We start from the raw sequence: 25,377 nt of genomic DNA on the forward strand, positions 1-25,377 counted from the left end.
TAGACGAGGTTGAAAAAAGACATAAGTCCATCAAGTCCTATATTGTATATCTCTGTATGTTGTGATCTTATCTAATAGTTTTTTTTTTAATTATCGATTACTCCCCGCTGAAACCACTCCCTATGGAAGGGAATTCCATATCCTAACCCTCTACGCATTTTAAGGTTAAAAAATGTTCTTCTAATTTTAGTGAATGGCCGCTTGTCTTATTAAATTCCCTTACATTTTATCCCTAATGTGGGGGTCACCAGTACGGTATTTGTACATTGAAATCATATCCCCTCTCAAGCATCTCTTCTCTAAAGAGAATAAGTTCAGTGCTCGCAACCTTTCCTTATAACTAATGTCCTCCAGTCCCTTTATTAGCTTTGTTGCCCTTCTCTGGACTTTCTCCAGTTCCAGCACTTCCTTCCTAAGGACTTGTGCCCAGAACTGGACGGCAAACTCCTGGTGCGGCCTGACTAGAATTTTGTAGAGCGGGAGAATTATCGTTTTATCTCCGGAGTTAATCCCCTTTTTAATGCATGCCAATATTATGTTTGCTTTGCTTACAGCAGCTTGGCATTGCATGCCATTGCTGAGCCTGTCATCTACTAGGATCCCCAGATCCTTTTCCATCCTAGATTTCCCCAGAGGTTCTCCCCCTAGTGAGTAGATTGAATTCATATTTTTGCCACCCAAATGCAATTATTTTACATTTTTCCACATTAAACCTCATTTGCCATGTAGTTGCCCACCCCATTCATTTGTTCAGATCTTCTTGCAAGCTTTCAGCGGCCTGCAGAGAAGTTATTGCCCTGCTTAGCTTAGTATCGTCCACAAATTCAGAGATTCAACTGTTTACCCCATCCTCCAGGTGGTTTATAAACAAATTAAATAGGATTGGTCCCAGCACAGAACCCTGGGGGACCCCACTTTCCACCTCTGCCCATTCCGAGTACTCCCCATTTATCACTACCCTCTGAACTTGCCCCTGTAGCCAATTTTCAATCCATGTACTCACTCTATGGTCCGAGCCAACTCACCTTACTTTGTACAGTAAATGTTTATGGGGAACTGTATTAAATGCCTTTGCAAAATCCAGATACACCACGTCTTCAGGCCTTCCTATCTAGATCAGTGTTTCCCAACTCCAGTCCTCAAGGCACACCAACAGGTCATATTTTCAGGCTTTCCATTATTTTGCACAGGTGATTTGATCAGTTTCACTGCCTTAGTAATTACCATAGCCGTTTCATCTGAGGGAAATCCTGAAAACATGACCTGTTGGTGTGCCTTGAGGACTGGAGTTGGGAAACACTGATCTAGATGGTAGCTCCCCTCCTCGTAGAAGGTTAATGGATTGGTTTGGCAAGAACGATTCTTCATGATTCCCGGCTGATTACTGCTAATGATAATGTTGTCATTACTAAAATCTTGTATATAGTCCCTTTTCATCCCCGCCAAGAGCTTGCATACAATTGATGTTAGGCTAACTGGTCTGCAATTCCCAGGGATGTATCTTGGCCTTTTTTTAAATATTGGTTCTACATTGTCTTTTCTCCAATCAGCTGGTACTATTCCAGTCAGTAGACTGTCAGTAAAAATTAGGAACAATGGTCTGGCAATTACTTGACTGAGTTCCTTAACCACTTGCCGCCCGCCAATGACAGATTGACGGCGGCAAAGTGGTTGTAGAATCCTGACCGGACGTCATATGACGTCCTCAGGATTCTTAGCCGCTGCGCGCCCCCGGGGGCGCGCATCGCGGCGATCGTTGTTGCGGGGTGTCAGTCTGACACCCCGCAACACCGATCTCGGTAAAGAGTCTCTCACGGAGACTCTTTACCACGTGATCAGCCGTGTCCAACCACGGCTGATCACGGTGTAAACAGGAAGAGCCGCCGACGGCTCTTCCTCACTCGCGTCTGACAGACGCGAGTAGAGGAGAGCAGATCGGCGGCTCTCCTGACAGGGGGGGCTGCGCTGATTGTTTATCAGCGCAGCCCCCCCTCGGATCGCCACATGGACCACCAGGGATGCCCACCAGGGAAGGGCAAAAAAAAAAAAAAGTTTGAAAAAAAAAAGTAAAAAAAAAAAAAAAAAAGTAAAAAAAAAAAAAAAAGGTTGAAAAAAAAAAGATGCCAATCAGTGCCCACAAATGGGCACTGATTGGCAACAAGTAAATCAGTGCCTCCCCACAGTGTCCATCAGTGCCGCCCCACAGTGTCCATCAGTGCCCATCAGTGCCACCCCACAGTGCCCATCAGTGCCACCCCACAGTGCCCATCAGTGCCACCCCACAGTGCCCATCAGTGCCACCCCTCTGTGCCGCCCATGAGTGCCCAGTGGTGCCCATCAGTGCCGCCCATGAGTGCCCAGTGATGCCCATCAGTGCCACCCATGAGTGCCCATCAGTGCCAACTATGTGTGCCCATGAGTGCCGCCTATGTGTGCCCATCAGTGCCGCATACCAGCGCCGCCAATCAGTGCCACCTCATCTGTGCCCGTCAGTACTACCGCGTCGATGTCCATCAGTGCCATCTCATCTGTGCCCATCAGTGCCACCATATCAGTGCCCATAATTGAAAGAGAAAACTTACTTATTTACAAAAAAATTACAGAAAAAAATAAAAACTGATTTTTTTTCAAAATTTTCAGTCTTTTTTTAGTTGTTGCGCAAAAAAAAAAATCGCAGATGTGATCAAATACCACCAAAAGAAAGCTCTATTTGTGGGTAAAAAAGGACGCCAATTTTGTTTGGGTACAATGTAGCATGACCGCGCAATTGTCATTCAAAGTGCGACAGTGCTGAAAGCTGAAAATTGGCTTGGGCAGGAAGGTACGTAAGTGCCCTGTATGGAAGTGGTTAAGGACCCTCGAGTGCAAGCCATCTGGTCCCAGTGACTTATTAAAGCGGTGGTTCCCCCTTAAAAACAACTTTTTTTTATTTCACTGCCCCCCCACATTCCATCACGATTAAGGCACATATTTTTTTTTTCCTGCTGTACATACCTTACTACAGCATATTCACCCGTGCATTCGGGTTGCGAGTCCCGCGGGAGTGGGCGTTCCTCACATGCTGTTGATTGACGTTTTGCCCAAAAACGAGCTCTCCCCCCGTCGCGTAAGCCGCGTCACGATTGGCGAAAGGAGCCGAACGGCGATGCGCATGCGCAGTATAGCGCCGACTCGCCGTTCGGCTCCTTTCGCCAACCGTGACGCGGCTTACGCGACGGGGGGAGAGCTCGTTTTTGGGCAAAACGTCAATCAACAGCATGTGAGGAACGCCCACTCCCGCGGGACTCGCAACCCGGATGCACGGGTGAATATGCTGTAGTAAGGTATGTACAGCAGGAAAAAAAAAATATGTGCCTTAATCGTGATGGAATGTGGGGGGGCAGTGAAATAAAAAAAAGTTGTTTTTAAGGGGGAACCACCGCTTTAATGATACGTTTTTCAAGTCTATTTCTAATTCTGTCCTCTGTTAGCCACGAGGGTGCTTCCTGTGGCGTGTCATTAGGATAAACACTGCAATTTTGGTTACTGAAGACCCCCCCCCCCCGATTCCCTTGTGAAGACAGAGGAGAAGAATAAATTCAATACCTTCGCCATCTCACCATCCTTAGTAACCAGATTCCCTTTCTCATTCTTTATGGGACCAATATGATCTGACCTCCCTTACTTACTATTTATGCACTTAAAGAATTTCTTGGGACTTTTCTTACTCTCCTTTGCTATGTGTCTTCATTGTTCTATCTTAGCCGCCTTGATTGCACCCTTACATTTCTTTTGCATTCTTTGTAAAGTTGGAATGCTGATGATGATCCCTCAGCCTTGTATTTTTTGAAGGCCTTCTCATTTGCTTTTATATGCATTTTTACGTTGGAGTTAAGCCACCAAGGACATTTATTAGCTCTTTTGACCGCCTCCTGCACATATACGTCGGCAGAGTGGCACGGCTGGGCACATGTACGTACAGGTACGTCCTGTACTAGTACCCAGCCGTGGGTCGCGGGCCCGCGACCTGGTCCGAAGCTCCGGGACCCGATCGCCGCTGGAGTCCCGTTATCGGTCCCCGGAGCTGAAGAACGGGGAGAACCGTGTGTAAACAAACTTTGTTTGGAAGCCACGTCGCACGACCGCGCAATTGTCAGTTAAAGCGACGCAGTGCCGAATCACAAAAGGGGCAAGGTCCTTTAGCTGCATTTTGGTCTGGGTCTTAAGTGGTTAAATTAATTTCCCATTGGGATGCACTGGCTAATGCCCTTATTTAATATGCTCTTAAAGCATACCCATTTCTCCTCCATGTTTTTTGTTCCTAAGATTTTATCCCAATTTGAATCTTCTAGCGAGGCTCATAGCTTAGGGAAGTTGGCTCTTTTGAAATTCAGTGTCTGTGTGATTTATACTGAAACTAATTGACCTGTGATCGCTGTTTACTAAATTGCCCTGTATTTTCACAATGGAAGATGATATTTGTCGTCTATTCATTCACAGGGAACTGAGAATGAATGATGGGGCCATGTGGGTGAAGCCTCTCATGGTTGTGCTTTTTTCAAAGTGTGATAGGGGGACTGGGGGAGAATCCCCCGTCTGCTAACCATTGTGCTATTGTTTGTATATTACTTTTTGTTTTTACCTATCGTGGGTTTTAACTATTTGTACAATCAAAATTAAGTTTTACTAATTTTGTGTATGTGCTTACCTTGGTGACAACCCCACATCCTTTCTCTGATGAGAGGAAGGTGATCCTCCTCTCATGTTTTTCTGTTTTGCTATGTCATTTTGGACGTGGATGTGGAAAGTCGTCCCTAGAACTGGTTAATTACAAGTTACAATCCCCCACCTGCTGTCATGGGGAAGCGGGGAGGATGGGGGGTGGATTCCGAACATGTTACATCCTAAATACAGCTGTAACATGTTCAGAAAGGTGAACTCATCCTTTATCTACCACTAGATATATGATAACCTGGATCAGTGAGAAGTTTCGCAGACATATTGCCAAATCGGTGTCAAAAAGTTACCAATAAACATTTAGGCCCCATTCACACTAGTGTGATTTCACCAACATCTAGGATTATACAGCAATGCACAACAATGGAAATCACATTATTCTCCATGTTGTCTATTTACATTAACCACTTAAGGACCAGCCGCCGTCTTTATATTTCGCTACTTTGACATTAAATACCGTTGTTATAGCAGCAGCTAGCTGCCATAACCCCGGTATTTTTAAGAATGGCTGGCAGTCCTGTCTCAGATAAAAGTGGTCTCAGCAGTGTTCGCCATGTTCCAGTCGTCTCCGCCACTTACCGGACCCGCCGGTAGCAGCAGAGACTATTGCGTCCTCTTCCCCCCCCTGCTTGAATGCCGAGTAAGGGGAAGATGGCCCCCGCTCAGCTTCATAGTATTGGAGGGCGGAAGCAACGTCAAATGTCACTACTGTCCAATGCTCTTAAAGGGGGATTTTTTTTCAAATGACATTTTATTTCAAAAAATGTATTGCATTTTAGTGTATATATGCGATCTGAGGTCTTTTTGACCCCAGATCTCACATTTAAGAGGTCCTGTCATGCTTTTTTTCGGATGTGGCGTAGATAACCGTGGGTTGTTCGGCTATCTATGCCCGGAAGTGGGAGCAAAATACCTGTATTAGATAGGTATCTGCTCCCCGTCCCCCTGAAAAGTGCCAAATGTGACACCGGAAGGGGGAGGATTCCGAAAAGTGGGAGTTCCATTTTTGGGTGGAACTCCGCTTTAAAGCTGAAAATTGGCCTGGGCAGGAAGGGGGTTTAAGTGCCCAGTAACCAAGTGGGTAATGCAATGTGGTGCAGTGCAATTTTTGAAAAGATTCAGATTCTCCCTTTGTCGCAGTATAGTGCATTTTTGCCTATTAGATTTCAATGGTAGCACATGGAAAACACATATACATGCATTTTTGGTGCATTTTGGGCAGAGGTTTGTGTTTAACAACCGTCTCCTCCTACAAAAATGACTGCAATCTTCTAATGTATATATTTGTTCTACAATAAATCTTTTCTAAACAAAGTTCTTTATTTGGGGGGTTTATTCAGTAAGGCAGTACATAGAGGAAGGATGCCATGCAGTAATCTCTATCCACCAAAATCATTCCAGTGTAGTCAGTCTGTGCTGAGAAGGGTCCTATAGTGGGACAATGGAAGGACTGACTTAATGTCTATTTCAACACTTCAAGTGAACCTTTCCACTCTGAAATCAGGAAAAGTAATCCTCTAGTGAGTGTGATATGTCAAGATGCCATAGATGCTCCCAAAGGATAGAAATTGGGAACCAAGATGCCATCTATAAAATGAAAGCATAGCCATACAAACAGGGACAGGGATGTGTATCAGTAGCTCTGCTGCTTTTCACTTTTTTACTTCAGAAAAAAAAAGACTCTCCACCATCAACTATATTCATCTACCATCTCATCAAGAATATTAAAGCTCAACTCTTAGACCCCTTTCACACTGAAGTGTTTTTACAGCGTTTTAGCGTTAAAAATATCGCTATTAAAACGCTCATAAAACGCTCCCCATGCATCTCAATGGACCCTTTCACACCTAGTCCCCCAAGCAGCATCTTTAGAGCAGCTTTTGGGCGCTGAAAAAAACGCTCCAAAAACACCCCTCTCCATTGAAATGATTTGAAAGCGCTGTGAAAACGCCTTACCCTTTCACACTTAGGCGTTGCACTGGCAGGGCGTTGAGAAAAGTCCAGCAAGCAGCATCTATGGAGCAGCTTTTGGGTGCTGAAAAAATGCTCCAAAAACTCCCCTCTCCATTGAAATGAATTGAAAGTGCTGTAAAAATGCCTTACCCTTTCACACTGAGGCACTGTAAAAACGCCCTAAAACGTTAGGGTCTTAGCGGTGCTTTACCAGCACATTGGGATTGCAGATGAGGCTTCGCTCGAAAAATGCTTGAATAACGCTCTAAACACGCCCCAGTGTAAAAGGGGCCTTAGGGAAATATGAAAAAAATATGGAGAAGGTGGTTTGATATTTTGGAGGTATGACGAGAAGGGAGAGGTTGGATGAGGAAGAGGTGGGGGTAGGGGGAGTGAGAGCATGGGGATCAAGGGGTGGGGGTTGTGTTTTTTTTTTTTTTTCCTTCTTGCCTCTCAATACGGGCTGGGTTGTATGTTGTTCTTGTTGTTTGTATATAAAATAAATAAAAAGAGGATTTGATAAAAAAAAAAACTCAACTCTAGCCAGAACATTTTTTAACCACTTGCTTACTGCGCACATGTACCCCCTTCCTGCCCAGGCCAAATTTCAGCTTTCGGCACTGCGTCGCTTTAACTGACAATTGCACGACGTGGCTCACAAACAAAATTGATGTCCTTTTTTTCCCACAAATAGAGCCGTCTTTTGGTGGTATTTGATCATCTCTGTTTTTTTTTTGCGCTATAAACAAACAAAAAAAAGCGACAATTTTGAAAAAAAAAAACACAATGGGCCAGATTCAGAAAGAGATACGATGGCGTATCTCCTGATACGCCGTCGTATCTCTGAGTGCGCTCGGTCATATCTATGCACCTGATTAAGAGAATCAGTTACGCATAGATATCTCTAAGATCCGACAGGTGTAAGGCCCCGTACACACGACCGAGTTTCTCGGCAGAATCCAGCAAGAAACTCGATGGGAGACGTATTCTGCCGAGAAAACCGGTCGTGTGTACACTTTTCACCGAGAAACCCGTCGAGCCAAATAGAGAGCATGTTCTCTATTTCCTCATTGGGCAATGGGGAAATTTGGCTCGACGAGTTTTTTGACAGCCGAACGAGAAACTCGACGAGAAAAACAATGTGTTTTGCCCGTCAAGTTTCTCGGACGTGTGTACGGGGCCTAAGTGTCTTATACCGTCGTATCTTAGGCTGCATTTTCAGGCTGGCCGCTAGGTGGCGCTTCCGTTTGTTTACGCGAGGAATATGCAAATTACTATTTACGTCGATTCAGAAACGAACGACCGCCCGGCGCTTTTTTTTACGTCGTTTGCGTTCGGCTTTTTCCGGCGTAAAGTTACCCCTGCTATATGAGGGGTATGTGCGGCGTATCCTATGTTAAGTATGGCCGTCGTTCCCGCGCCGAGTTTTGAAATTTTTACGTTGTTTGCGTAAGTCGTTCGCAAATACGGCTGGACGTAATTTACGTTCACGTCGAAAGCAATGACGTTTTGCGGCGGATTTTCGAGCATGCGCCATGGGATGTTTTCACGAACGGCGCTGGGTCAAGCCAAATTTAAAACACGCCCCCAACATCCCCATTTGAATTAGGCGGGCTTTACGCCGGCCCACATACGTTACGCCACCGTAAGTTAGGGCGCAAGTTCTTTCTGAATACGGAACTTGCGCCCAAAGTTACAGCGGCGTAACATATCTAGGATACGTTACGCCGGCCGGACAGGTATGCTCAGGTATCTGAATCGGCCCAATATTTTTTACTTTTTGCTATAATAAATATCCCAATGTTTCTTTTTAAAAAACTTTTTTTTTTCTCAGTTTAGGCCGATACGTATTCTTCTACATATTTTTGGGGGGAAAAAAATCGCAATAAGCGTATAGTGATTGGTTTGCGCAAAAGTTATAGCGCCTACAAAATAGGGGACAGAATTATTACATTTTTTTTATAATTTTTTTTTTACTAGTAATAGCGGCGATCTGTGATTTTAATTGGGACTGCGACATTATGGCGAACACATCGGACACTTTTGACACATTTTTGGGTCCATTTACATTTATACACATTATAAATAGCACTGCCGGTGGCCCGTCCGTGCCCGTTGCGTCACTTAGGTATCGATGCGCGTGTGTGGCGGCCGTTACACAGCCAAGGAAGTAGATCTGTGTGTGTAAACACACAGATCCACGTCCTGTCAGGGAGAGGAAACCGATGCTGTGTCCCTTGTACATAGGGTCACAGATCGGCCACCTCCCCCAGTCAGTCCCCTCCCCCCACCGTAAGAATCACTCCTAGGGAACACATTTAACCCCTCCCTCGCCCCCTAGTGTTAACCCCTTCCCTGCCAGTCACATTTATACAGTAATCAGCATGTCTTATTGACCCCACATCTCTCCATAAAGAGGACCTGTCACTAACCATTGCTATTACAAAGGATGTGTACAGAGATTAAATAAAAAATTGAAAAAAATTAAAACGCCACTGTCATGCTCAGAAGTGAAGGGCGGGAGCATTTGTGAAGGTCCAGAGGCTTGGAGAGCGGCATTTCTTTTTTTCATTGAGCTCATGCTCAGAAGCGAACACGCACATAAGTCCTGCCCACATATGTAAACGCTATTCAAACCACACATGTGAGGTATCGCCACGTGCGTTAGAGCATGTGCAACAATTCTAGCACTAGACCTCCTCTGTAACTCTAAACTGGTAACCTGTAAAAATAATTTAAATGTTGCCTATGCATAAAATCATCTTTCACATTATACAAAAAAATGTTGCTAACTTTACTGTTTTGTTATTTTTTTAATTCATGAAACTTTTTTTTTCCCAAAAAAAGACGTTTGAAAAATGATTGCGCAAATACCGTGCAAGATAAAAAGTTGCAATGACCGCCATTTTATTCCCTAGGGTGTCTGCTAAAACAAATATATAATGTTTTGGGATTTTGAGTAATTTTCTAGCAAAAAATATGATTTTTACATGAAGGAGAGAAATGCCAGAATAGGCCCGCTATAGAAGTGGTTAAAAATGGGATTGTAACAGGAGGGCCCGTGGAACCCAGAAGCTCTTAGAAAGCATGAGCCAGAAAATAATGGACATTCAAAATTAATCTTGGACTACCTGAGATTGGAATGGTTGTGTGGTTATTATCCACAATGTATTCCAGGATATCTGTGGATATCTGTGGTTGCTGTTTGTTGATTCTGAACTCAACAGGTTAATTGAAAGATGTTAATGTCATCAACTCCAGCCCATCTGTCTGTCTGTTGTGATGTAAATTGAATTCAGACCAACGTCTAAAGATCTTTCATTGTGGCTTGTGCTAATTGACCCTGTATTGTGTGAAGGTCTATTGATGATAATGTGTATTGTAAGTTAACAGACAGCCTAAAGGTCAGGTGTCATCAGCTGTAGTTAATTAGCTCATGTAAATTAGGTCAGGACCCAGAGACAGGATGTCTGCAAAGAGATGTATTGAGGGGGCTCATTAGGTAAACATTGTGTGATGTTGTGAGTGGAGTTGGGTCATTGTTCATTTGGTTACTGAAGTATTCTTTTTGTGTATATAAGAGCCTGCTTTTTCAATAAAGATTGTCAAACCTGCTTAAACTTCATACAGAGCTGTGTCTTGTATTATTCCTATGGGTCCTGTTCATCTGACTGTGGTGTGTCGGTAGCTGCCTTGTGTTTGGGAATGGAATATTCTAAACAGCTTTAACCCCTGTCCCATTAGGGGTGCCGTTACAATTGTTGGCAGGCAGTGGTATGATTCCCACCACCAGAAGAACAGCTACAAGAGGACACAGGACAATGGGGGCACAGTAGGAACGGCTAAAGCTCTCTTCCCTCAAGGACTTACTGGAGAACTGGGGCAGAGTGGCCAACACCCGTAAGAAGAGGGACATTATCGCAGAACGATTTGAAATGGATGGGGCTGAAAGACACAACATAACGGAAAGGCCCAGCGTAACAGACAGGACACCTGAGGAGGCAAGTTTTGATCGGGCTGTTAAACTAAGACTGGCACATTATGGTCTCCACCGGAGATCATAAACTGAGTTATAGTGGCTGTGGACGCAAATTGGCTACAGCAAAGAGGTTCTGCAGCAGCAGAAGTCACAGCAGCACCAACTGAAAGGAAAAAGATAAATTTTGCTGCTTTTAAAAATTTAATTGAAACTGAAGGGGAGATTGATGGGTACCTTGCCGATTTTGAACGGCAATGTGCCCTACACCAGTTGCCCACAAAGGAATGGGTTACCATTTTGTCTGGGAAATTGTCCGGCCTGGCCAGTGAAGCGTTCAGGGCCATCCCAGATGAGGATATTATGAACTATGGACTGGTAAAAGAAGCACTTTTGGCCATGTATGCCATCACACCGGAGGCGGTTCAGAGAGACGAGCTAGCAGACTGGAGACTCATATACCGAGTGGGCATGCCGCCTACATCGCACAGCATCCCACTGGGTTGATGAATGCCAAGCAGAATCCAGGGAAGAGGTGCTCCAGGTGTGTTCCTGCTGGAGAACTTCTTTGACAAACTGTCCCTGGAAGTCAGAGAGTGGGTCCGGGACCAAAAACCTTTCTCCTTGTCTGGAGCAGCTCGCCTGGCGGACGAATACAGACGCCCGCAAACTGGATAACCCTGTGGTCAAGTCAACAGCTCAGGTAGATTATCGATCGGCGGCATCCCCTCCGGCTATCGCCTACCAACCCCAGTCGTACCGCCCTACAGCACCACCTCCAGCCGCCACTTATTCTCAGCAGCCCAGGTTCAACTCCCAGGGCTACTCACAACCCATCAGGTGTTTCGGGTGTAAACAACTAGGGCACAAAAAGCTAGACTGTCCGTTGAATCCAGCCGGGCAGTCACAGTCATGGAGACAGCCAGCAAGGGGGAACCCCCGCACATCCTTGCCTGCGGCCCACTGCGTTGAGGAGGAAGAACATTGGGGCGTCCTGCACGAGGCAGATCCAATACAAGCAGCTAACCAGGCCAACAGGCAGCAACAAAGGCAGACTGTCTGGGTCAAAGGAATGGTAGCCAATGGGCTACGTGATACTGGTGCCACCATGACCCTACTACAGAAGAACCTAATCCCAGAGAGCCAACACACAGGAGACACTGTAGCCGTAAGAGTAGCGGGAGGCACGTCTTCCGGCTACCCGTTGCCCGCGTTCACCTGGATTGGGGGGTTGGTTCGGGACACGTGAATGTGGGGGTGATGAAGAATTTGCCAGCAGATGTACTACTGGGGAATGATTTTTCCCCCCTCATTTCTGCTTACGCCCCGATAGGCCCCGCTGAAGCCAACCCAGTGACTACCTGTGCCCAGATCCGTGCTGCTGGAACCAACCCACTTGCTGCTGAGACATGGGTAAGACTATCTTCCCCGATATGTACCTTAGATCAGGCACAATATCACAGTCTAAAAATGGAATGTGACAAGTTGGCCAGTGAGAAATCGGAGATGCAACGGCACTACGTCATGTATTATGAGATGTCCCGTGGCTTGAACATTGAAATGCACAAACAGGCTGAAATTGTCAAAAGGTTAAATGGGATTTGCACCCAGGTTGTGCCTTATCTCTCCCAAAAGCATCAGCAACAAGTTTTGGGAGCTATTGAGAGAGCAAAGCAAGTGACTGTTCCAGAACTGAATTCCATTATTCACCCTGCAACCTTACAACTTCACCATCAGCTACCGACCTGGTAAGCAAAATGGCAATGCTGATGGGTTGTCCAGGCATTCGAGGAATGGAACTATGGACTAACTTCGGAGTCAACCCGTCTGGGGTCTCCTCCTGTGTTAGTCTCCTGCTGAAAGGGGAGAGATGTAATGGGAGGGCCCGTGGAACCCAGAAGCTCTTAGAAAGCATGAGCCAGAAAATAATGGACATTCAGAATATATCTTGGACTACCTGAGATGGGACTGTTGTGTGGTTATTGTCCACAATGTATTCCAGGATATCTGTGGAGAACTGGTTGCTGTTTGTTGATTCTGAACTCAACAGGTTAATTGAAAGATGTTAATGTCATCAACTCCAGCCCACCTGTTTGTCTGTTGTGATGTAAATTGAATCCAGACTAACGTCTAAGGATCTTTAATTGTGGCTTGTGCTAATTGACCTTGGTATTGTGTGAAGGTCTATTGATGATAATGTGTATTGTAAGTTAACAGACAGCCTAAAGGTCAGGTGTCTGAGTCATCAGCTGTAGTTAATTAGCTCATGTAAATTAGGTCAGGACCCGGAGACAGGATGTCTGTAAAGAGATGTATTGAGGGGGCTCATTAGGTAAACATTGTGTGATGTTGTGGGTGGAGTTGGGTCATTGTTCATTTGGTTACCGCAGTATTATTTTTGTGTATATAAGAGCCTGCTTTCAAAAAAAAGATTGTCAGACCTGCTTGAACTTCATACAGAGCTGTGTCTCCTTTGGTTCCTTTTCACCTGACTGTGGAGTGTCGGTAGCTGCCTTGTGTTCGGGAATGGAATATCCTAAACGGCTTTAACCCCTGTCCCATTAGGGGTGCAGTTACAAGGATTATTTGTGATGGCTTACTTTTATTTTTTATATAGAGTAGAGAAAAGTTAAAAAAAGTTGTCAGTTATTAAATGCTGTCTGTTTCCCCTTTGAGAAAAGTTCCCTTCATGTCACTTAAAGCCAGCACTTGCTTTTGTGTGTTTGCTTGTTTGAGGTCTGGCAATAAAAATAAATCTGTGAAGGAAGTAACTGGGTGAGAGTGAAAGATTAAAACAAGTTGGATCTACCACCAATCTTGAAATACAAGGACCTATTTGACTGTATAAGGATTAATTGGATTTTTTAGGTATAAAAGGCCCGTACACACGATGCGAAAATCGGAAGACACATTTTATCCGACGAACAATCTGCCGATTTTCGGATCTTTGGTACAGTGCTTTCGACAGCCGATTTCGCTTTTTTGTCCGACAAAAGCTGGACGTGCAGACTATAAAATTTTTGTCGGATGTGAACCCAATGTTCGATTTTCGTTTAATTAGTGCGGTTTTTGTCCGAAAAAAATTGTAAGAGCAAGACTACGCATGCTCAGAATCAAAAGAATACATACAAAACTATTCAAAACATACGTTTCGTTTTGTGAGTAACCGCTTCACAAAAAACAGACAAACAGTCATCCGGTGTTGGCAAATAGGTTACGTGTGGTGGTGGAGAAATTGGCGGGAGAGGAGCAAGTGTGTGCGGTAGACATGTGCAATTTGTTTAGTTTCTAATTCGTTTTTTAACGAAAATTCGGAAATTCGTTAATTTCGAATTTTCGTTTTAACAAATTTTTTATTTCCGATTTTTCGGATTTCCGAAAAAAAATCAAATTTTCGAAATTCCGAATTTTCGAAATTTAGAATTTTTCATTTTCGAAATTTCGATTTTTGAAAAATTCGAAAATGAAAAAAAATCTGAATTTTTAGAATTTTCGAAATTGTAAATTTTCGAATTTCGAAATTTTAAATTTTCGAATTTTTAAATTTCCGAATGTTCTAATTTTTTATTTTTCGAATTTACGAATTTTTAATTTTCGAAATTTCGAATTTATGAATTTTCGAAATTCCGAATTTTCTAATTTTCGAAATTTAGAATTTTTAAAATTTAAAAAAATCTGAATTTTCGAAATTGTGGAGTTTCCGAAATTGTTGAATTTTCTTTTTTTTTAAATTTTCGAATTTTAGAAATTTCAAATAAATTTTTTTTCGTACTTCCGAATTTTTTAATTTCCGAAATTTTCCGAATTTTTTGAATTTCCGAAAATTATATTTCTAATTTTCGTTTCATTCGTTTTTTTTCGGAAATTTTGTTTTTCCGTTTTTTGCTTTTTCAGAAATCCGAAATTCTGAAAAAAAAAAAAAAATTTCGATTTTCCCGAAAAAATAAAAAAAACAAATGAAACAAAAACGATTTATTTTTTTTATTTTCCCGAATTTTGAAAAAATAAAAAAAACGAAAATAACAAACGAAAAAAACACATTTTTTGGCAGCGCACATGTCTACAATACACAAAACTCCAAAAAAAAAAAAAATTCAACTGTTTCTTTCAGAAAAACAAAGATTTTATTTAGCCAAGATCTGGCATTGGAATGGCCCCCCTCCCCATAAAATAATCCACATAGGATTGCCACACTGCACGTGTGCTTTGGGGGGCCAAGCCTGTATGGCTAGCCTCACAGGCCTCCTCCGGAGCTATATCAACTGCCTCATCAGGCAATACCGTTAAATAGTTTGTGGAATGTCTTTTTAAGAAATTATGTAGAATGCAGCAGCATAATATAATGTGGTTCCATTTGTATTCTGCGAGGTTTATTGCAGTCAAAAGCAATCGGAATCGGCTGGCCTGGATTCCAAAGGCATTCTCTACCACCTGTCTTGCTCTGGCCAGCCGATAATTAAAAACCCTCCTCTCAGGGGTGAGGGTGCGTTGGGGAAATGGCCTCATGAGGTGGGGACCCAATTCAAATGCCTCATCTGCAGACCCTCTTCGTTCTCCTCTGCAGGTGGCAATCCAAGGTCCTCCGACTGAAGCCGTTGGGCGAACTCGGTCTCCGCAAAGACCCCGCCGTCTGACATCCGGCCATTTTCCCCAACATCAACGTACATGGACTCATAATTGGCAGACACCACCGCCATCAGCACAACGCTGTGGAACCCCTTGTATATAAAATAATGGGATCCAGAATGGGGTGGGGGCATGATGCAGATGTGCTTGCCATCAATGGCTCCTCCGCAGTTCGGAAAGTTCCAACGCTGGGAGAAGTCCCCTGCCACAGTCTGCCATTCCTGTGGCGTGGTGGGGAACTGTATAGAAAAAGAAACAAAAAATGTATTCAAACAAACATTGCGAACAGAATATCACAAAACATTCAGGGATCAAAAAAAAAGAAATACCATTTCAAGTGTTATTTTAAGATACCTAAATAATAAGGGATCACTAAGCAGATTAATCACCACCTCTGATGTGAAAAATAAAAGCTTAGGGGGAGGGGGGCCCGAGATGAGTTTATGACCTGAAAAACAACCCCCCAAAAAAAAAAAAAATTCTCCAGTTATTAAAAAAATTAAAAACATTGGGGTGGGGGGGGGGGGGGGGGGTTGGTCTTGGACTACAATGGAGGCCACAAATAAAGGGGGATTTAGGTACACACAAAATGCAGCACTACAATGGAGGCCACAAATAAAGGGGGATATAGGGACACACAAAATGCAGCACTACAATGGAGGCCACAAATAAAGGGGGATATAGGGACACACAAAATGCAGCACTACAATGGAAGCCACAAATAAAGGGGGATATAGGGACTAGGCTAGGTGTGTTTGGCCACAAAATAGAATGCTGGACAGGTTGGCTAAAGATGCATGTAGGGCAAAAAAAAAAAAAAAACAGCATATATGGAGACAAAGGGAACATTCACAGCATATTAGAAACAGCTTAATTAGGGAGTGTTTGGAAAATACAATTAAAAGCAGACAATAAATACATAGTTTGTGCATTGAAAGGACACCACTTACCTTAACATAGTCCTCCTGCAGAACCTGAATGATGGCATAACAGGTCTCTGGGATTATGAGGCCCAGAGCCTGGGGGGAGATGCCCGTCGAGAACTTCAAGTCCTGCACACTTCTCCCTGTTGCAAGGTAGCGCAACGTAGCAACTAGCCACTGCTCAGCAGTGATGGCTTCCCGCATAACGGTGTCCTGCCTGGTGATATAAGGCGACACCAAAGCCAAAAGCTGCTGAAATACGGGGTCAGACATCCTGAGAAAATTCCTGAAATCATCAGGGTTGTTTTCTCGGATCTCCCGCAGCAGAGGCATATGAGAGAACTGGTCCCTGTGAAGCAACCAGTTCTTGGTCCACAACCTCCTCCTCACCCTGTTCATGGACCGTTGCCGGCACACATCCGAACAACAAGCACAGCACGATCTCGGGCGACGAGAACGTACCCCGCAACATGGCTAGAAAACGGTTGTCAAATCAGATCTGACTAAAAATTACGCCCTGAAGTACAGAAATGCCTCTGAAGAACGACCTGGAAAACAGGACCGTGCACACAAGAACGCACTGCAAAAACAAATACGTCCTGAATACAAGCACTGTAAGACAGATCCGACCACAAATACACAAACTGTACGACAGAAAACGAAATTTAAGGCACAAAGACTGAAAAGCGCGAATCGTCCCTCACCAAACTTTTACTAACATGCAGCAACACAATATCAGCAAAAGAGGCCGTCTTCCGCATGGAAATGACCCTTTATAGTGCAGTCGTACGTGCTGGACGTAACCGCGCTTTGCTAGAGCTTTTGGCAAAAATGACGGTGTGTATGCTACGTCGTTTTTGAAATTGAAGTTTCAAAAACGTCGTTTTTATTCATCACAGAAAACGTTGTTTTTTTTCATCGCATAAAGTGATGGTGTGTACGCGGCATTAGACCAAAGACAAATCTTTGCTGTAAATACTCAGCCAATAAAGCTGATACTGACAACATAATAGACTCTTTACAAGACTAATGCCCCATACACACGTGCAGGATTTCAGATGGGAAAATTCCCGTCATAAATCCCAAGGCCAAAGCCGAGAACCTGCTCGGTCAGTCTTTCCCCTACACACAAGAGGTTTTCCCGACAGCAAAACTGCGATGGAGCTTTGGTTGGGAATCCCGGCCGTGTGTATGCTCCATCGCAGTTTTTCCCATTGAAAAACGCCCGGTGGGAAAAAAAAAAAGAGAGCTGGTTCTCTTTTTTTGTCTGGCAGTTTTTGGGCAATTTTCCCGTCGGAAAAATACATGGCCAGGATTCCCGGCCAAAAGCTCTCCTCGCAGTTTTCCTGTCGGGAAAACCGTCCGTGTGTACGCAGCTTAACAGTCTCTATACCCCTGGTGCCCAATCTGCAGGCTGAGGGCCAAATTGAGCCCTTTGGCATTTGTTGCATGACCCTCCTACCTCAGCAATTAGTTGTGAGAGAAATGATTTGTGAAGAAACTGCAATGGCAGTGATCTCCAACAGTGTTTTATAACAAGTTCCCAGACGCCGATTGCCCCCTGCACCATTCCTCCAATCTCCAACCATACCTTTTCACAGTCTGACAGCTGCTGTGGTACAGAATGTCTTCTGTAGTATTATATAAACATTTGGGGTTGAATTACTAAAGGCAGATAGACTGTACTGTGCCCTTGCTTCAGCGCTTTGTAATGGAGGTAGAGCTCTGCTGGCTTCCACCATCCAATCACGTGCAGGCAAAACTGCTATTTTGTTATCTTTCTAGCACGTGATTGGGTATTCTTTGCAAAGTGAAGCTTTACCACATTTATTAAAGTGGATGTAAACCCCATTTATGAAATGTGACCTGGGCACATTTGTAGGGTTTACTTCTCTCCCCAAAGCCCGAAGTCCCGTGTCTTTCTGCTACTCCGTTCCTCTGTTATCAGCATGATAACTTTTGACAAGTTCTCCGACACAGGAGATAAAAGCAGCTGAAAATTTGTGTTGGGAGGGAATTTGGAGACAGATTAGCAGCACGTATCTGTCACTGTCTTACCTCCTTGCAGGCTTCTTATCACTGACATGTGCTGGCAGCCATCTTGCTTCTTGGGGTTCTTATAACTTACCACGCCCTGCGGCTCCTCCTTCCCACTGGGAGGAGCTGGATGCTCAGCATATATATATATATATATATATATATATATATATATATATATGAGGGCAGCTGCAGTATGTCCTTGCTTGGGCCTCTCGTCTACACTCTCCTGCGATTGTGCTGTTTGCTCTTGGTTACCGACCCGGCTTCCACGGATGATCCTTCTGGCTCCTGATCCCCGGCTTCGTTGTACCACCTCTCTCTGACTACTGACTCCAGCTGGCTGACTCCCATTTCCTGGCTATCAACCCTGGCTCCGGTGGAAGACTCTGCTGACTGTTTTGATCATCCGTTTGGACTTTTACCTTGCTGTTTGGTTTTTAATAAAGCCTTCCTATTTCATTTATCTGTTGTTGTACGTCTGATTCATGCTCCCGTGACATTAGGCCCAAGCCATGAATTCTGATGGTACAGGGCCACCTTCGCTACCCATGCTGGTTGCCAGACTGGATCAGCAGGATCACCTGCTGGGTCAGTTCGCTCAGGCGTGGCAAACCCTGCTTGCACGCACGGCTCTTCTCGCTCCCATTACCGATAGGCCGGTTGTCGCTCCTGGGTCCGCTCCTACTGCCGCTCCGGTTGTTGCGCCAGAGTCTACCCCGACACCTGTTGTTGCGCCTGCGGTGTCTCGGGGTATGACCGGCTCTGCCCCCCTTCCGCAGCATTTTGGGGGAGAGCCAAGTGGGCATTTATTTCGAGTTGCTGCCACATGCCTTTCCCACTGAGAGATCGAAGGTGGGCTTCCTGATCTCGCTGCTCTCGGACAAGGCCTTGGCCTGGTCAAGCCCCTTATGGGAGAACAACAATCCGGTGGTTGCCGAGTTTTCCGGTTTTGTTGCTTCTCTTCGGAAGGTGTTTGATGTACCGGCTCGCTCTGCCTCTGCTGCAAAAGCTCCTTATGTCCGTCAGACAGGGTTCACGATCGGTAGCCGAATACGCCATTGAGTTTCATACCCTGGAATCAGAGGTGGGCTGGAATAATGAGGCTCTGGTCGCTGCTTTCTCCCATGGTCTCTCGGATGCTTTAAAAGATGAGGTTGCGGCTAAGGACATACCAGTGGAGCTCGAGGCTCTCATTTCTTTCTTGATATTGATTGACACCAGACTCAGGGAGAGACCTTCCTTTAGGGAGAGCCTGCGGAGGCCTCCTAACAGATTGGCGCCTACGTTTACTGTCCCACCCGTGCCTCCCTCTCCTCCCATGCCTCCTGGGGTTGACTTGCCTGGGGGTGAGCCCATGCAGCTGGGATTTGCTCGCCTGTCCGAGGGGGAGAGGGCATCCCGGAGACGCGAGGGCCGATGCATGTAGTGGTCTCAGCGGGCATTTTCGGTTGTCATGTCCGAACCGTCCGGGAAACGCTTGCACCTGAGATACTGTTGGGGGCAGATCTTGGGTGGAGTCTCTTCGTCCCCGGTTTCCCATGCTGATAAACCACTGATCACCGTTGTTCTCTCCTGGGTCGGGGGCTCGGTGACGACCCAGGTGTTGGTGGACTCTGGTGCGGGTGGATTTTTCATCTATAGTAAATTTGCTGCCGCTAACTCCATTCCTCTGCAGGCTTGAGTTTCCCCGCTGGTTCTCGAGGCGATAGACGGCAGACCCCTCCAGCCGTCGCACGTGACTCATGAGACCCTTCCAGTAGAGATAGTCATTGGGGCCGTTCACAGGGAGTCGGCCTGCCTTCAGGTCATTTCGTCTCCACACTACTCGGTGGTCTTGGGGTACCCCTGGCATAATCCGACTTTCGATTGGAGATCGGCCGAGATCCTCTCGTGGTCACCACAGTGTGGGGCTAGTTGCATCCATGGGCCTGTCAAGTTGTTGTGTACCTCCTCGGACTTTGTGTTGCCTCCTGAATACGAGGGGTAGCGGGATGTATTCGATAAAGTGCGCGCTGGGTTCCTACCTCCGCACCGCCCATACGATTGTGCCATAGATTTACAACCTGGTGCCATTCCTCCTCGTGGCAAGGTCTATTCATTGTCGGTTGCGGAGAATGAGGCCATGGAGGAGTGAAGGAGGCGCTTTCCCGGGGCACATTCGCAAATCCTCTTCCCCGGCAGGGGCTGGATTTTTCTTTGTAAAAAAGAAGGGCGGAGAAATAAGGCCTTGCATCGACTATAGGGGCCTAAATCGCATTACGATTAAGAATGCATACCCGATTCCGTTGATTTCCAAGATGTTCGATCGCCTCAAGGGGGCCACGGTCTTTACTAAACTCGACCTGAGGGCGGCATATAACCTTGTAAGGATCAAGGCGGTCTTCTGACCGCGTTCAACACCAGGACCGGTCATTATGAATCCCTGGTTATGCCCTTTGGGTTGTGCAATGCGCCCGCAGTCTTTCAGGAATTTATCAACAATGTTTTCCGTGACCTGCTGCAGCAGTGTGTGGTGGTCTATTTGGATGATATCTTGGTATATTCTGAATCCATGGAGGCCCACATTCTGGATGTCAAGCGTGTGTTGCAACGGTTACGAGAGAACAATCTTTTCGGTAAGCTTTAGAAATGCGAATTTCACCAGTCCCAGGTAACCTTCTTAGGTTACATCATTTCCACGGATGGGTTCTCCATGGACCCTGAGAAGGTTTCGGCAGTCTTACAGTGGCCCCAGCCCAGTGGTCTTTGTTCCCTGCAGCGCTTTTTGGGCTTCGCCAATTATTATCGGAAGTTCATCAGGGACTTCTCCAGGCTGGCCAAGCCTCTCACTGGTCTGACCAGGAAGGGCAGTAATTCCCATGTCTGGCCGGCCGAGGCCACCCGGGCTTTTGAGGCTCTAAAATCTGCCTTTGTGTCGGCTCCCATCCTGTCTTATCCCAACCCTGGGTTGCCCTTTGTTCTCGAGGTGGACGCGTCTGAGACGGGAGTAGGCGCCCTTCTGTCTCAGCGTCGGACACCAGAGGGTCCTCTGCTTCCCTGTGGGTTTTACTCCAGGAAACTGTCTTCCGCGGAGTGCAACTACCAGATTGGTGACAGAGAGTTGTTGGCCATCGTACAGGCTCTCAAAGAGTGGAGGCACTTGCTCGAGGGTTCGGTGGTTCCGGTTCTCATCCTGACGGACCACAAGAATCGGACTTACCTTTCGGAGGCTAAGAGATTGACACCCCGTCAGGCCAGATGGGCTCTGTTCCTGTCACGTTTTAATTATGTGGTCTCCTATTTACCCGGTTCCAAGAACGTCAGGGCAGATGCCTTATCACGTCAATACTCCGAGCTGTCCTGGGAGGAATCGATACCGACTTCGGTCATACCTCCAAATCAGATCCTGGCCGCCATTCGCACCAGCCTGACCTCTCCCCTTGGGGAGCAGATTTTGGCGGCCCAATCTGGTGCTCCTTCTGGGAGACCTAACGGCAGATGTTTCGTGCCTGAGGAGTTGCGCACTCAGTTGTTGCGAACCTACCATAACTCCAAGACCGCAGGGCATCCTGGAAAGAATCAGCTGTCCTGGGCTGTTTCACGTTTGTTCTGGTGGCCTTCTCTACGTACTGACATTGCCGCATATGTAGCGGCATGCTCTGTTGGTGCCTCGGCACCTTCCGTTGGGCATTCTACAACCCATTACCACTGGGGAGCGCCCATGGTCACACCTTGGGATGGACTTCATTGTGGACCTTCCTGCGTCCCGAGGCCATACGGTCATTCTCATGATTGTGGATCGGTTTTCCAAAATGTGCCACTGTGTTCCACTCAAGAAATTACCTTCCGCACAAGAGTTGGCCACGGTTTTCGCCAGTGAGGTCTTATCTCCAAAGAGATAGTGTCGGATCGGGGAAGTCAGTTTGTGTCCAGGTTCTGGCGCGCCTTTTGCTCCCAGTTGGGGATTCAACTCTCCTTCTCCTCGGCCTACCACCCTCAGTCCAATGGGGCCGCAGAACGATCCAATCAGGCCCTGGAGCAATTTCTTCGTTGCTATGTCTCCGATCATCAGGACAATTGGGTTGACCTCCCTTCATGGGCTGAGTTTGCCAGGAACACGGTGGTTAACTCTTCCTCTGGGACGTCTCCCTTCATGGCCAATTATGGGTTCCAACCTGCCATGTTACCGGAGTCATTCTCTCCCCAAGATATTCCGGTTGTGGAGGATCACCTTTCCGCTCTACGTGCTTCTTGGGTACAGATCCAGAGGTCCCTTGAGGTCTCTGCGCAGCGCCAGAAACTCCAGGCTGATCGCAGACGGTTGCCTGCTCCTTCCTACCAGGTCGGAGACCGTGTATGGTTGTCCACTCGCAACCTCAACCTTCGAGTGCCCACTCCTAAGCTGGCTCCTCGCTTTGTTGGTCCCTTCCGAGTGCTCCGCAGGGTAAACCCGGTTGCCTATGCCCTTGCGCTCCCACCTGGCATGCGGGTATCCAATGTGTTTCACGTTTTCCTGTTGAAACCACTGGTGTGCAATCGCTTCACCTCCTTGGTTCCTCGGCCTCGTCCGGTCCAGGTGGGCGATCATGAAGAATATGAGGTGAGCGATATCCTGGACTCACGCTTGGTCCGCGGTCGGTTGCAGTTTTTGGTCCACTGGCGTGGTTATGGTCCAGAGGAGCGTTCCTGGGTTCCCTCCACAGATGTCCATGCTCCTGTCTTGCTCCGAGCCTTCCACGCGCGCTTCCCCCAGAAACAGTTTTTTGCGCCGCGGAGGAGGGGCCCTTGAGGGGGAGGAACTGTCATGGTCTTACCTCCTTGCAGGCTTCTTATCACTGACATGTGCTGGCAGCCATCTTGCTTCTTGGGGTTCTTATAACTTACCACGCCCTGCGGCTCCTCCTTCCCACTGGGAGGAGCTGGATGCTCAGCATATATATATATGAGGGCAGCTGCAGCATGTCCTTGCTTGGGCCTCTTGTCTACACTCTCCTGTGATTGTGCTGTTTGCTCTTGGTTACCGACCCGGCTTCCAAGGACGATCCTTCTGGCTCCTGATCCCCGGCTTCGTTGCACCACCTCTCTCTGACTTCGGACTCCGGCTGGCTGACTCCCATTTCCTGGCTATCAACCCTGGCTCCGGTGGAAGACTCTGCTGACTGTTTTGATCATCCGTTTGGACTTTTACCTTGCTGTTTGGTTTTTAATAAAGCCTTCCTATTTCATTTATCTGTTGTTGTACGTCTGATTCATGCTTCCGTGACAGTATCTTTGTTCCTTTGCTTATGTGGAAGGAGAGGGGGGTGTGTGTGCCATTCCTCCAATCAGCTGTTACACAGTGTATGCCAAGACCCCACTCCCACTGCTGAAACAGGAAGAAAAAATTCTAACATAATGTTCATTTTCTAAACAGTATATAAAGCTGAAGACAGCAGATATTCAAATAAAACTTAAGTAGGAGGATTTGTTTCATCCCTGTGTGTCATCTGAGGCTTTTCACTTTACTAGGTATATGTGAGGGTTTACATCCACTTTAAGCTCTGGAGCAATTGCACATTGCAAAGTGTACAGTCTATTTGCCTTTAGTGAATCAACCCCTATGTGAGGCTCTGTACCAAATCTATCAGGTCAATTCAAATCATTTCTATATATCATTAACATCACATGATAAAACACATAATGTTACTTACTGGGAGCTGGTACATAAATGTTAGGATTAGTAAGCCTCTTGCCTGAAATAGAGATAAATAGATTAGGGACCAGAACCAGGAAATTATTTGTTCTCTTAATAAATAAAATACAAGTCAGTGAGGTTATTCTCTTCAGCTAATTCTGACAATAAATGTTATCTCCATGTAATGCTTACAGTGTTAGTACGAATCAGTTAACTCACGAGTTTCCCAGGTGAGTTCACACGCATGTCATATATTGCAGTTCGGGGGCCAGATTTTCAAAGGACTTATGACGGCGTATCTCCACGTACGCCGTCGTAAGGCCGAATGCGAGCCGTCGTATCTATGCGCCTGATTCTTAGAATAAGTTAAGCATGAATTTGCCCAAGATACGAGCGGGGTAAGTCTCCTACGTCGTCGTATCTTGGGTGCATATTTACGCTGGCCGCAAGGGGCGCTTCCGTAGATTTACGCGTCGAATATGTAAATTAGCTAGATAAGCCAATTCACAAACGTACTTGCGCCCGCTACGCCGTTTGCGTTAGGCTTACGTCCGGCCTAAAGTTACCCCTGCTATATGAGGCGCAGCCAATGCAAAGTATGGATGTCGGAACAAGCGTATCTTTTTACGTAAGTCGTACGTGAATGGGGATGTGCGTAGGTTACGTTCACGTCACAGGCATTGAGCCTGCGTATCTTAGGGAGTAAATTCGATGTGATACTGAGCATGCGCGCGCATGCGCCGTACGATCGGCGCTTCATTTACATGGGGTACCGGCCCCAAATTTGGATGGACATGGCTGCATTGTAATGAAGATTTCCTCTATACAAGTTGTCACAATAGACCTCAATCTGTCCTAACAGAGAGCTTGGCATAATATAATAGTGCCATTTATTCCAAATTGTGAGATTGTCTTGTTGGGTCCCAAACCGAACTCCAAAAAAGCCATGGTCTCCATGCACTGCACTTATGATGGTCAAAACGCCTGAAACAGATGTGTGCAGTTTGGAATAAATGGGCCAGATCCACATAGAAATGGATCGGCGCAGCGTATCAGAGATACGCTACGCCGCCGTACCTTACCTGGCGTTTTCAAATCCTCAAAGATTTTGCGCCGTAAGTTACGGTGGCGTAGTGTATTTCTGGAGGCGGAATTCAAATCGGCGATTAGGAGGCGGGTTTCATTTAAATGAAGCACGTCCCCGCGCCGACCCGAAATTTCCCGGCGTGCATTGCGCTAAATGACGTCGCTAGGACGTCATTTTTTTAAACTTAGACGAGACTTACGTACATTCCGATTCACGGACGACTTACGCAAAAAAAATTCAAATTTCGACGTGGGAACGACGGCCATACTTAACATGGCAAATCTAACTATACGCCGCAAAATACCAGCTTTAACTATTGTCACGGGTGTAGTAACGGACAGGTGTTAATCCCAGGTCTGCTCCCAGAACTCTAATTATGCATACTAAATACTGCTTATGTGTG

General features: G+C 46.0%; 1 protein-coding gene across 2 annotated transcripts in view; it reads right to left on the reverse strand.

The window, feature by feature from the left end:
* LOC120914292 (saoe class I histocompatibility antigen, A alpha chain-like) overlaps positions 1 to 25,377 on the reverse strand; it is a 583,050-nt gene that overhangs the window by 512,844 nt on the left and 44,829 nt on the right. Inside the window, exon 6 of one of the 2 annotated variants that reach the window (XM_040324922.1) lies at positions 23,847 to 23,945. The exons of the other annotated variant lie outside the window; for it this stretch is intronic. Within the exon in view, the coding sequence (XP_040180856.1) occupies positions 23,896 to 23,945 (50 nt within the window). The 3' untranslated portion in view covers positions 23,847 to 23,895. Of the gene's footprint in view, positions 1 to 23,846; positions 23,946 to 25,377 lie in introns of those variants that run through there. 2 annotated transcript variants of the gene reach the window in all.

This window comes from Rana temporaria, chromosome 9 (assembly GCF_905171775.1).
Source record: "Rana temporaria chromosome 9, aRanTem1.1, whole genome shotgun sequence".
NCBI lineage: Eukaryota > Metazoa > Chordata > Amphibia > Anura > Ranidae > Rana > Rana temporaria.